General features: G+C 33.7%; 1 protein-coding gene across 5 annotated transcripts in view; it reads left to right on the forward strand.

The window, feature by feature from the left end:
* Nucleotides 1–732: 732 nt before the first annotated feature.
* THEMIS (thymocyte selection associated) overlaps nucleotides 733–14936 on the forward strand; it is a 201090-nt gene continuing 186886 nt past the window's right edge. For 4 of the 5 annotated variants that reach the window (XM_070461726.1, XM_020889992.2, XM_070461728.1 and 1 more), the window contains exon 1: nucleotides 736–983. In XM_070461726.1, coding sequence (XP_070317827.1) covers nucleotides 893–983 — 91 coding nt within the window. In that variant the 5' untranslated portion in view covers nucleotides 736–892. Of the gene's footprint in view, nucleotides 984–14936 lie in introns of all 5 variants that reach the window. The other variant, XM_070461729.1, reaches the window with a different exon arrangement.

Genomic DNA, 14936 nt, shown 5'->3' on the forward strand with positions numbered 1-14936 from the left:
TAGAATTTTGGCCTTGTAAGAAATTTTTACAGTTTATTAAGCTCTAACTTTTTCTCTGTTAAATAATGAGACAAATGAGGGACAGAGAAGACAAGGCTGATGTCACTGGTAAGTCAAAATCAGAGCTAACCCCAGGAAACTCAGATTTCCTAACAACAGATTTAGATACTTTCACTATAGTGTGGTGATCAGAAAATTCATATTGATTTACTATATCACTTTGCATAGTGTACCCCTCCCCCACTCTCCTTTAATATTCAGCAAAATTTTTAATGTGGGAGAATAAAAAGGGGTTTCTGATCCTCCCCCTCCAGAGTATCAGATTTCTGAAAAGAGCTGACACAAAGCACTTTTGTAACCTAATTTTGTATAAAAGCCCTGAGAGTATGCAAATAAGGCACAGAGCCAAACTTTAGAAGTGAAGCGAAGAGATAAAGAACTGATACGGTGCCCTTTTTAAGATTATACTCTAGTCCTGAATTCCTATTCTTTCCTGGTTGACAAGCCACAAGCAACTCTGACCTCAAGCAGCCTGGCCCCTGAGGAGGATGCACAGCTGGTCCAGCAACAGATGAACCCAGCTACTTGCCAGTCCTCATTTTTTTGGCAGTGTCTGTTCAGACATGCTCACCACACCCCCATCCTGTTCTACTTCAGTGTTAGAAGGAAATGAAGCCACAATGAGAACTAAAAAGAGATGCAGCACCCTTTGTCCCCTGCCTGCCTCCTTCCTCCCTTCTCACTCCCCTCCCCACATTGAGTTACTCCACCCCAAGCAGGCTCGGCGTGACATCCCTGGTAAAGGAACAATGAGCTGGGACTGTGCAAAGTGACACTCAGAAGCCAGAAGCTTCTGTAAGTGCCAGGTCCGCACAAGACCCAAGCCAAAGCAATGGCATTGTCACTGGAAGAATTCATCCACTCCCTTGACCTCAGGACCCTCCCCAGGGTCCTAGAAATCCAGTCAGGCTTCTATTTTGAAGGTAAGCACCTTCCTATCTTTTGATTGGCTGCAATATGCTCAATATACTGTTAGGAACTTTAGTGCAAACTTTTTGAACAGAGAATATATGTGTTCTGTTAAAGGAAAAGTCATTATCAGAGACAGTAATTGAGAAATTGTCGAGACAATATATTGTGCTGAAGAAAGGAGAAACTGGATAAGACTGGTGTGGATAGGGGCTAGGAAGTGAGTGAAGCTTCTTGAACTTTTTGTAGGGCTTTAAATAGTTCAACATGAATTATTCTTGCCTTTCCTTTGAAATTGGTTGTAATTCAAGTGAAAAGTTATCTGTATCTATGTTTCTAGAACATAAAATACAGTTTTTGGGGTTTTTTAAAAAACAGCTATTAAAAGCACAGCATTTAGGAAGAAAATTTCACCAAAATCTTAACCAGTTCTAAATGTTGCTTATATCAATGTTTCTCTCCCTCTTTCCATAGTGGTCTAACTTCTAATTTAATAATGGCATTCATATTTAAAGGTATAGAAGTGAACACTTACTAAATACAAGATAATTTTTATAGAATCTTTGTCAGAGTTCTAAAGTCAGAGTTCAACTAAGACTGTTGAATAAGTTAGTGTGCTTTGGTGTAACTTACTGTATTACTTCAGAAAAAGCATTAAGACTTACAACATATACAATACATACCCTCAATTTTTTTAAGCAGTGGTTCGAATATATGTAAGACAGAGTCATTTTCTGGGGAAATATATATTTCTGATTCCAAGGGTGGTAGAATCGAGCCAGTCATGCAATTAAGTCCAGAAAAAGTACTGGGAAGGTAAAAAGCTGTTGGTAGGCAAATCTTTCCCATTTACAGACAAAATAATTTTTTAGATATTATATTATGAAATAAAATTATTGATGAATGTCAGACCCAATTCACACACACACAAACACACACTTGCACACCTGTGAGTCTGCGCTCCACTCACTGTGACTAGAGAGGGCCCGCAGGCAGCAGGGAAGACCAAGCACAGCCGAAATAAACACATAAAACAAAATCACCTTATAGGAGAGATTGAGTTAACCTCTTGAGGTAGTACAGAGTGACTTTTACCAAGACTGTACACGATTTATAACAGAATAGAATGAGTGAATGTGGGTGGTAAAGAATCCACCTGCAGTGTAGGAGATGTGGCAGACACGGGTTTGATGCCTGAGTCGGGAAGATCCCTTGGAATAGGAAATGGCAGCCCCCTCCAGGATGCTTGCCTGGACCATCCCATGGACAGAGAAACCTGACTACATACAGTCCATGGGGTCACAAAGAGTCGGATGTGACTGAGCGGCTGACCAGGCATGCACAGGCAATGAATTGGTGTAGCAGCCATCAGTTTTCTACAGACCATTTTGTTTAATTCATTTGTAAATTGATTATTTTGAAGCAGACCATATTTTTCTATATATATAATATTGTGAAGTGTATCTTTGTTCCTAAGCTGTACCCAAGTCATTGTTTGGTCTCATAGTTTGTGCTTTTAAGATTTCACATTAGAAAGTTCTTCCTCATGTTTGGTTTACAAAGATATTTTCCTATGTTATTTTAAATCAACTTTAAATTTCATATTTAAATTTTAAACTATGCCATGAAGTGCAGAGGAATCCAATTTTCGTTTTTTCCGTATAGTAACCGCAATTTTCTAACACCATTTACTAAGCTAGCCATCCTTTTCCCTCTGATTTGTGTTGTTGTCTTTAAGTTATATGCTCATAACTGGGTTGGTTTGTCTCTTAAATATCTCTTCTGTTCATTAGTCTGTGTTTTCTCAATTGTGTTCAAGCATTGTTTTTGTAACTATGGCTTTGGCATAAGCATTATCACATATAAACCAATCTTTTTGCTCCTTTATCCTAAGTTGATGTAGCTATTCACAGACCTTTCAAACATGTCTTTAAATAAATCAATTGATTACTTTAAAAATTCAACTGGGAAAAAAAAATTCAACTGGAATTTGTATTAGAGTATGTTGATTTTATAGGTTAACTTGGGAAGAATTGACATTTTTACTTTAAATCTTACAAAAGAACATACTCTCTCCATGTGTTCAGACTGTCTTCATCCTTTAATACTTTACTATTATGCTACACTTAAGAGAAAAAAGCATACATCTTGATGAATTTTCACAAATTAAGTATATCCATGTAACCACCATCACGGTCAAGAAATAGAAAATTACAAGTATTTTGGAAGTTAAATCTTGTGCTCTTTCTCAGTCATTATCTTCCATCTTCCCAAGAAGTAATCCTTAACAGACTTTTGCCCATTTATGAACTTTACATTAATGAAACATTACAATAGTATCCTTTTATGTTTGGCATATATGTTCAACATTATCTTTGTAAAATTAATCCATGCTGTTCTATATAGGCTATTCATTCCAGTGTGTGTAATATTCCAGTAGATGAACATATTGCAATTTATTTATCCATTCCACTACTAATAGGCATTTGAATTATTTCCAGTTTGAAGATGTCTGTTAATGTTGTCATGAACATTTTTATATATGTGTGTTCACATGTGTATAATATTCAATTGTGTATATAAATGAGTGGGATTACCACATCACACAGGATGCATATGTTTGGTTTGGGTAGGTAATGGAAAACAAGTTTCTTAAGTAGTTATATCACTTTACCTTCCTACCAGCAGAACGTGAGAGTTCTAATTAATCAATATTCTTCATAACACTTGATATCTGTCTTTTTAAGGTAATTGAGATTTAGATGTAATATCATATATTTTCAAATGTACAAAACTATGATTCATTATTTGTACATTTAGCAAAATTATCACCACTATAAATCTAGTTAACACATATTACCACACATGATTACAGTTTTTTTTTTTCTTGTGATGGGAACTTTTAAAATTTACTTTCTTAGTAACTCTCAGAGTCTGCTTCTCTCCTGAAAAGACAAGGATTTAATTTGTAAGTGATAAGGCATCAGTTTTTAAAAAATCTCCCTGATGATTAAAAATGAAGCCAAATTTGAGAACTAGTATTGTACAACCAGTTTTCCCAACTTTTTTTATTAGCAGTTCATTGGTTTATAGAGAATTGACATGATTTTTAAATGAAGTCTTCTTCTGAACCATGAACCTAGTTTATCTGTCTAGTTATATGAATAGATATCTTTTCACTTCTGTCCATAACATTTAATAATTTTTACTTGTGAAGTTCTTACACTTCTATTTTAGATTTATTCTTAGTTAACTCATTGATTTTTAAGATTCCATTATAAGTGGTATCTTTTGAAGTTTTCATTTTTTCTTTGTGTGTTTGAATTCTAAGAATGTATCTTTATTTTAGATTTGTTATATACATATTTAAGTTTTCTGCAAATGTTGATAGGTTCTTATTCTTTCCAATGATTGTACTTTATTTTCCTTCAGTTAAAGTATTAGCTAGTGTTTCTACCAATAGTATTTTATCAAATAAGAGTAATGATAAAGGCCCTCGTTTTACTCGCCTCACAACCATAGAGAGAAAGTTTTAATAATTTATCATTAAATATAATGTTTGGTTTAATTTAAAGAGGTTTCTAGTTTTCTACCAGTTTTTTAAGTCATAAAGATATGTTTACTTTATCAAATTTCTAAATAACTTTTGTGATAATATTTTTTTTGCACTGATTTTTTAAACTCTTAAGTCATTTATTTGTGGGATAAGATCCATTTGGTTATATATCATTGAATTCAGTTTATTAGTTTTAAAGAACTTTTGTATTTCTTTTAGGGTATGAAATTGGCTTATAATTTTAATCTTGTATGACATCCTACCCAGGTTTTTCTATTGAATTATGTTGAGCTTATAGAACTTCTTGGGTAGAGTCTTTTCTTCTTCTTCTAAAGATATTATATAAATTAGATGTAATTTCTTATTTAAATATTTAGTAAAATTACAAACCATTCTGAGCTGGGATTTCTAATGTAGATATGTTTTTTGATTATGACTTCAGTTTTTTAAGTAGTAAGGTCTTTCCATCCATTAACATAGTTTATCTCTCATTAAAAATAAACAAACTAAAAATGTATCTTTCTGATCATGTATCAGAATTAAAAAAAAATGTCTCCGTAGAGATCCTGTGTATTCTAAAGTTAGTTCCTAGAATGCAGACACATACACATGTTATATTGCTATATTGACTGATACTATATTTCCTCTGTTCTCATTGATTACCACTGAAGTGGAAATGTAAGTACCTATTACTATGATACTGATGAACTTATTAATTTTAATAATTTATTTTTTATTTCTCTGATTTTCCTAAATATTGATATCATTAGAAAACATTGAGTTGTGTCTCTTGCCTAATATGTTTGGCAACTGTTCATTTTTCCTTATCTTGATAGTATAGTCCAGAGCCTCCAGAACTGTGTTAAAAAAATGAGAATTATGAATCATAAAGAAAATGTGTTTAAAACTCCTTCATTAAGTACAATATTCTAGAACTGGTGTTTAGTTGTCACTAAATTAAGGAAGTTCCTATCTATTCCTTGCTTTCTAGGTTGTTTGGTTTCTTTGGTCTGCTAATGAAATTACCTTTAAAAGATTTTTCAAACTGAAGAATCTTTTAATATAGTATTGATAATAATATGTAGTAACATTTGAAATACAAAGTAGGAGTTTGATATATTTAAGGATTTTTGCATTTGATCATAATTGAAATGAGCTAGTAGACTCATTTATAATTTTAGATTCAAGATAACACTAGCTTTCTAAAATGAACTACATAGATTTTGTTGTTTTCTTTTTTTTTTTTTTTTGAGGTATTTGAGAAAAGAGAAATGGGCCTTAAACTCTTTAATTTGGTAAAATTCTCTTATAAGAATAACTGGATGTGAAATTTTGGGGAGGGAAATCAGAATTAGGTTTGGTGAAATCCTCTGTTGTTTTGCTTCTCTCCTTGATTTCTGACTCTATTATTTTCTTGTGTCCTTTGCTCTTCTGCTCCTTTTCTGGCTTTCTGGTATAAATCACAGTCATTTTAAAAACATTTCTTTCTTGGTAAGTACGCCTAAACCTATATTTTTCTCTAGATACTTGTTTCTTTCCCATAAATTTTGCCTTGTAATATTTTCACTTTTACTCAGTTCTGAGTACATGTTTTTCCTTTTAAATCCAATGGCTATTTATTTTCTGATAATATAAAATTGTCGTTAGCTGTTCTTTTCTTTTAATTACTAGTTTTATTGTATGTTGTTAGAGAACAGTAGTCTATGTTGTATTGTATTACTGTTCCTTTGAAATTGATTCAGGCTTCCTTTATGACATGAAACGTGAAACATCAAGTGAGTCTCAGCATGGACTAGTTTATATAAAATACAATAACACATTATCAGGCATTGTTCAAAAGGCTAGAATCATGGAAGGGATTGGGGAAGCCCCTACCCTATTGGGGCTTGTATTCCAGTGGCTGGAACAAATGACAAACAAGTGACAGATTTGATATATACACAAGTACCATGAATTACTAAATAAGTAGAGGGCAAAGCAAGAGGGGGAGGAGATGATCTTTTGCTAGAGCAATCAGGGCAGATAGCTCTGCTGAGATGATATTTGAGCAGAGGCCAGAATAAACTGAGGAAATGAGTCTTGCATACTTCTGGAAGAACATTTCTGCTGAGGATAGAGCAAGTGCAAACCATATAACAGATCTCTTTATCTGAGTAAGAAGCAAAAAGGAGACACGTGAGGATAAAGCAGAGCAATTGAGGGGATACTTAGTGGAAATGAGGCTGAGGACATGGGGATGCACAAAGTTTGTAGGCCTTAAAAGCCATGTAATACATAATTTGCTACATAGTGGGGCTGGGGAAGTGGGTGGGGACCAGTAAGATAAACTGATCAGTGAACTTCTCTCTAAAGAGCTGGTTTAGTAGCAGAGACCTGAATGCTGAGAAGGAATCAGACAAGAAAATATCCTGGAGGTGAGTGTTCCAAACAGAGTGAACAGCTAGACCAAAAGGGGCTTAGTCTGTTTGAAGAAGAGAAAAATATCCCTGTACCTCGAACATATAAGACAAATGGGAAAGTCATATGAGAAAGAGATTTAAGGAATGGGCAAGAGCATTTCAAGGAGTTTAGATTTTATAACTGGCAGTGACCAGTTGGCAGTAGGAGATTGACAGGACTTGGCACCATTTTAGCTGGGACTGCACAGGCTTCTGCGGGGCAAAAGTGGGTTGAGACACTTTAGGGCTGTGTGATAATCCAGAAGAGAGTTCGTGTTACTTTGATTAAGTTGGAAAAGAAATGACCAATGTAGTGTGTACTTTGGAGGTAGAAATGTCAGGACTTGCTAGTAGATTTGATATGGGTGTGAGGTAGGAGAAGACTAAATGATGCATGACAGGACTTTGACCTTAACCATTAGATAGATGTCTGTACCTTTGACAGAGTTGTAAAGACCTTGGCAGGGTAGAGGTTTGATAGAGAAAGCAAAAACTCATTTTGGACATGTTAAATCTGTTATTCACCCAAATGGAAATTTCAAGTAGACAACTGAAAAAAATAAATTTTGACCACAGATTGAAATAATGACTGGAATGCCCCATCCTTGAGCTAGTTGATCAGGACTTTATTCAATCACAAACCTTGTAGGCTAAAAACAAAAAAAATGAGCACATACCTTAAAATATCAATTTCTTTATTGTCATTTATGGTAATTCTAAAGCATACACAGTAGTAAATATTATAAGAGGATAAAGATGAAATTAATAATGTTTTAAACAATTTGAATGTTTTATTAATAATAAACCCATTTTTCTCTCATAAAAGTTAAATTATTATAATATATTAACTATTATTTAACGTTATTGAAAGTTTTAAATATTTCCATTATTGAATACTTCAGTATTTGGAAAAATGTTGATTTAATACCATGTGATAGGGTGATTCAAAGACATAGCTGTAATGTATTTATTTCAGTGCTTGTTTCAAATAATAGCCCTTAAAGATACCTTGTAAAGGTCCAGTATACAGCATGTACACACCGTACAAAATATACATTTAAGGAAGATTTATCATTAATGTTGGTGGCCATCAATCCATATGTGAAATAATTTTCTTCATAAATCTGATTTTGGCAGTTTCTTTAGACGGCAGTTGTATGTAGCTGATGACAAGTTCGTGCTAGGAATAGAAGTGTCACTCTGTCATTTTCTTCTTGATAGGTTCTGCAATTTTCAATTCTGAAATGCCTTTGTAGGCATCTTACAAAGTTATTGCCTACTTTGTGGAAAGTTGAAACTGGATTATAATAATTCTTAACTTGATCTGTATACAATCCATTATATGCAAGTATTGCAAGAAAATGAAAGAAAGAAGACAATTGCTTTCATTAATGTTTTTTGAATTCTGAAACTGTCTCAACATGTTGGGGACTATGCATGTCATGTGACCATCTGGTACGGGAATAAATTAAATTGTTTATAATTAAATACTAGGGTTTAAAATTAAATTTTAGAAAATCTTTAGCATAAATATTAGTATAGTTTAATTTTATTTTTATATAAAAATTAATACAAATTGAAGCTCTAATATTTTCTTTTTTATCTCCCTTCTCAAAATAATAATTATCATAGATTTTTCTCTTTAAATTTTGAGTACATCATAGAATTGGACTTTCTGACTCTTTTCTGACCGTAGGACATGGGACTTGCATTAACTAATGTAATGAGAGCAAAAGTAAGGTGTATAATTTTGAACAGATGCTTTAAGAACCAGTTCATAATTTAACATATTTTATCCTGGTAGATCATGTCAAAATGAAGCCTTCAACAGTCTGGATCTCTAAGTAACTATAGTTGTTAGAGACCCTGCCTTCACTCATTTGAATTGGACACAGAGTGAAATGAGAAATATACATTTATTATTTAAATCTCTGAGAATTTGAAGTTGTTTGTTATTTCAGCATATTGTGTGTGTGTGCACTCACATGTGTGTGCACGCATGCGCGCTCATTCATGACCAACTCTTTGTGACCCTACGGACTGTAGTCCACCAGTCTCCTCTGTCTATGGGATTTTATTTGCAAGAATACTGGAGGGGGTTGCCATTTCCTCCTCCAGGGGATCTTCCTTATCCAGGTATCAAACCCACCTTTCCGGTGTCTCCTGAATTGGCAGATGGATTCTTTACCACTGAGCCACCTGGGAAGCCCTATTTCAACATAATTCTTTCCTTACTGATACAAGTTATATTCATTCTAACTAGAACTGCATTTATTACCAACTAAAAAAACTAGATATTAGACAAACTCTGGAGAGAGTCATACAATCCCAGGAAAGTTAGTTGATAATAATGTTACCACATTTTTACGGAAAAGTGAATTTACCACTCTGTATTCAGGAAGTATTTGCTGCTTGACTATTCTGCATATTGCTAATACTACCATTTATCACTGATTACTTCATATATGTAACCAGTTTGATGTTGTCTTAAAATTTTGGCAAAAACAAGATTGTTTGTATTTCAATCTTGCTCAATTAACTGGATGTTGAAAAAAATGGTTTTTCTCTATAGAAATAATATGTGCACATGGCTAGAAAATGGGAAAATGTAGAAGCATAAAGATTCAATCATTTCATCAAATATGAAGAAATATGATTAACATTTTCATGTTTTAACTTCTAATTTTTATAAAAGTATGAATTAACTTTTAAAAGGAGAAAAATTTATGCCAATTTCTCCCTCATGCTTTATCCAGAATATCACCACTCACTGCGATCTCCATCTACCCCCTTGGTGGGTTCAAATCATCATAACATATTGCCAGGATTATCAAAATAGCCACCTAATTGGTCTCCCTACTTCTCTTTCACTCTTGAAGTCTATTCTTATAGCATCCAGAGTCGTGCTTGTAAGTGGTATGTCAGATTATGCTGCTTCTCTGTTAAAAAATCTCCAATGGCTCTCCCAGTTTTTCTCAAAATAATGACCTTCCAGTGGGTAATAGGCTTTTATTTTTCTCTCTTTACTCTCATTATTGCTCTGACTTTATTGTTTACAGATCTTTCCCTTCTAACCCCATTGACCTCCTCACTGTTCCTCAAACTTGAGGATATGCTTCTGCCTTAAAACTTTGCTCCCACTTTTTCCTTGAGTCGGCAAGCTCTTCAACCAGATGTCAACTTGTGAGGCTTATCTGACCACCCTATTTATTACTGAAAAATTTTTGTTCCCTCTTCCCTATATTTCCTATACTCACTATTAAATTCTTCATTGTTTTGGAATCAAAACACTATCTTCTTCTTATATATCATGTAGGTTACTATTTATTGTTTATTTTTGCATCTTTCCCCATTAAATTTTTCTTATAGTTTAAATGAGGTATTAATTTTTTTGAGGTATTAATTTTTAAAACCATACAATTCATCTCTTATAGGTATACAATTCAATGATTTTTAGTAAATTTATAGAGTTGTGCAACCACCAACAATGTTAGACCATCCATCACCCCAAAGAAGTCCCTTGAGCTATTTGCCAATCATTATTGCTTACATTTCCAGCCTCAGGCAACCACTGCTCTCATTTCTGTCTATAAATTTGCCTTTCCTATACATTTCATATAAAATAAATCATACAGTATGTAGTGTTTTGAAACTAACATTTTACTTAGCTTAATGTTTTTAAGGTTCATCTATGTTGTAGCATATATTACTATTCTGGTGTGTTTTTTGTTCCTAAATAGTTTTTTATATATGGATATACCACATTTTGTTTATTCAATACCAAAGGCCATTTGTATTATCTCCCTTTTGGAGATAATATGAATAATGTACCATTTTAATTTCCCATTTACAATGAATTTGGATTCCAGTTTCTCCAAATCCTTGCTAAAACTTGTGTATCTTTTGTTTTATAATCAATGGTATCTCACTGTAGTTTTAATTTCATTTCCTTAGTGACAAGTGATGTTGAGCATTTTTGTCAGTGCTTAGTAGCAATTTATTTGCCTTTTTTTGAAATAGCATCTCTTCAAATTTTTTGGCCTTTGTCCTCTTGTTATTGAGCTGTAAGACTTATATCTGTATTTTGGATATTTGATTTGCAAATATTTTCAGATATATAATTGAAAATATTTTCTTCTGTTCTATGACTTGTCTTCATTTCCGTAATATTATCTTTTGAAACAAAATGATTTTAAATTTATATAGTTAACATGTGTCATACATTTTTATCGTGTTACCTAACTCAAAGTTAGAAAAATTTCCTCCTATTTTGTGTTGGGGGTCCACCAGATCACTCCTGGTCTTGCTGATTTTCTAGAAATACAGAACTCAGAGAAGCTGTTAAACTGAGTTACAGTTTACCACAGGGAACAAAGAAAAACTAAAGCCAGTAAAGAAAAAGGCATGTATACAGCAGGGCCTATGAGAAAACAAATTGCCAGTTACCCTCTCCCAGTGAAGATACATGGATAATGTTTAATTCTCCTAGCAATGATGTGTCACAATAAGGGCATATTACTTCCAATTAGGGACGCTCATCTGTGCCTTCGTATCCAAGGTTTTTATTGGAGGAGTTACACAAGCATGGAGGATTTGTGTGACTGACCTCAACTACTGGGTCTTCGGACCCTCTAGAGATCAAGTGGTGCTGTATGGTCCAGGACCCCAAATGGACCGTAAAGGGCATTCACCATAAATCACATTGTTAGCATACTCTATCTGGTGTGGCCCAGATATACAAAAACACTCTAATCTGACAGGATAAGGGCTTAGATGTTTTCTCTCCACAGCCAGGGTAGTCCTTTCTTTGATATGTGCAGGGTTTGAGCACCCTCAGTAATAGTTAACTCATTACTGCACAGTTTTTTTTTTTAATACACAAATTTTACCTCTTATCTCTAGGTCTAAGATCCATTTGCATTAGCTAGAATTTTCTGAAGCCTTAATTCCAAGTAACTTAAGAATTAATCAACTCTCTATACAGTTATGAAGCATGCTGGGGATGACTCAGGTATAAAAAGCTCTCTCTAGCTGAGAGAGGTGAGGGAGTTAACCAAACAGATATCTGGTGAATGGCTTTCCAAGTTGCGAGAATATCTTCAGCGAAATATTATGGTGAGAGTATGCTGGTGTATTTCAGAAAAAGTGAGAAACCACTAAGGCTAGAAGGAGGAGGAGAGTGGACAGAAATGATATCACAGGGGAAATGGTGCAGAACCATATTCAATTCTTTTGAATATTGTAAGAGTTTTACTTTTAGAATTGGGAACTTGGAGGTACCAATCTAAATTAGCAAAAGCAACTAAAACAATGCAAAAACTCTTCTTATCACTTTGAATATAGATTCTATTAGCCATTTCTCTGTTTACCAAAATGAATATTGATGAAAGCACACATACATTTGCAGAAGTGAGAGCATAGTTTTGCTTAAATAAGCCCATAAATATAATGTTCAAAAGTGTTTCTTATAGCAATTTTTAAATACCATGAAAATGTTTTCCCTCTTGGGGAAAGTAAGATTTGGAGGAGGTAAGATTTTTAAATATTGTGTTTTGAATATATTAAATATCATATTTCTTTTTCCTGCCAAAATATGTTAAAATTATGGAAATTCGTCCTTAAATTGTATCTGCCTCCCTGCATTTCTTCTCTCTATCCTTCCTGCTACAAAATGAATAGAGAATGATTCTTGTCCTTAAGGACTCTTTAGGCCAGTAAAAGAAGATAGATTTTTAAAAAATCACTACTTGTGCCATATTGTGAAATGTATTTTAATAAACTGTTTTGTGAACACTGAGAATATACCACCCAAAAAGCTTACCAAGAGGTGATGATATTTTTCTGCAGCCTATATAGAAAATGAGTAAGCAAATAAGAAAATTTCAGAATGAGAAAAAAATGTTTAGATCATTATACAAGTTTGAAAATTCAAAATGTGATCCAAGAACAGCTCAGAGAATAATAGGTGATCAGGTAATTTGTGGTCATATTTTAAGTGGCTTCTGAGCTATAATAAGGTTATTGAATTTATGCTGTAATCAATAGTAACTTATAAAAGGATATTCTTTTTATATCTGATTATAAAAGTAAATCATGTTGATTGTAAATTTGAAAATTATAGAAAAAGTTAAAGAATTTCTGAGATTTTAAGGCAAAAAAAAAGTCTCAGATGAGTAGATTAGACATCTATTCCAGTAGAGGTTTACTAGATGAATATGAGACAAACAGCAAGGATCTAGTAGCAGCTACAAATAGAAAAGACAGGATCTGTGGTCTTTTTGGGTCGAACATTCTGAACTTCACAGTTTATGAGCTGTGAGCAAGAGGGAGGAGTTGATGACAGATCAGAGGTTTCTGGACTAAGAAAACATGGTGGGTGATAAAAATATTACTTGAAAGACTTGCCACAAGAGCAGCAGTTGTTTTGGAGATGGAGGCACGATTCCGTTACATTCCAATGAGCATGAGCTCCGGCAGGGCATTCAGATGCAGATGGACGTTAGCCCACCAAAAATGTATGTCTGAAGTAAAAAGAGCAGTGGGCTTCCCAGATTTAATATATCAGAATTGTAAGTGGGTGAAAAAAAGCCTTGTTATTTCAGGATTGCACTGTAGTGCATGCGTTAGGTCAGAGATATGTGGATCTCAAAGAGCAACATGGAAAGTATGGATAGAGAAGGAGTTGGTCAAGCCGACAAAGAATAAAGGAAAAAAAGTCTCTGTTGAAGGAGAAATTGGAAAAAGTTTGTCAATCAAAATAAATGAACATAAAGCATTAGAATGGAAGTGTCAGAGATAACATTTGCTATCAGCACATAGTTTATGATAGATTATTGACTATGATAGCTCTATATACTGAAGGATTATTATGGGATGGGTATATAGATTTGGGTGTGTAAGCATATGTAATGCATGTATAAATGTGTTTTGCATATGTATGTTTATACACAAATATATCTGAATATATCTAATACAACACATATAATTAAATAATACTTTATCCTCATCTGTACACAAATTTAGCACATGTATGCATATATATTTAATCTTATTAAATTTTTTATATTTATTTTTTTCACTAATTTTTATTAGTTGGAGGCTAATTACTTTACAATATTGTAGTGGTTTTTGTCATACATTGACATGAATCAGCCATGGTTTTACATGTATTCCCCATCCCGATCCCCCCTCCCACCTCCCTCTCTACCTGATCCCTCTGGGTCTTCCCAGCGCACTCGGCCCGAGCACTTGTCTCATATAAAAAATTTACTCTGTATAAAAAAATTTATATATACAGAGTAAATTTTTTATATTTATAAGTACATTTAATCCTTGGTGTCATCTGCTGAAATTATTATTATTATTTCCATTTTCAAGTCACCTATTTGCCCCAGAGATAAAACTTGTAGTGAAGTTTATTCTTGCTCTTCCTACCTGAAAAGTTTATGATATTCTGTAGTAAATCCTATCTTTATAAAATCATCAACATTTTTATAAATTTTATAACTATTTACTGTTTGACTATACAATTGGGTTACAAACAAACACAAGAAATAGCTTGTATTAGATACACATTTGGTTTGTCTTTTAGGACTTGGTGGCTCAGTGGTAAAGAACCTGCCTATCAGTGGTGGAGACGAGATGTGGGTTTGATCCCTGGGTTGGAAAGATATCTTTTGAGAGGCCAGGGCGTCTCATTCCAGTATTCTTGCCTGGAGAATCCCATGGTCAGAGTGGCCCAGTGGGCTACTGTTCATGGGGTCACAGAGTCAGACGTGACAGAAGTGCCTTAGTATGCACAAGCACCCACATTCTACTAATGATTACAATTTCAATTTAATAAGTATGTTGTTAAAAATTAACTTCAACTGGTTAAATGCATTGAATAATGATACACAGTGAACTATATGAACATGACTTTTATTAATTTGACACATGTATGAGTTCATGTGGCAAAAAATTGTGCCTATTTT

Source organism: Odocoileus virginianus, chromosome 34 (genome assembly GCF_023699985.2).
Source record: "Odocoileus virginianus isolate 20LAN1187 ecotype Illinois chromosome 34, Ovbor_1.2, whole genome shotgun sequence".
Lineage (NCBI taxonomy): Eukaryota > Metazoa > Chordata > Mammalia > Artiodactyla > Cervidae > Odocoileus > Odocoileus virginianus.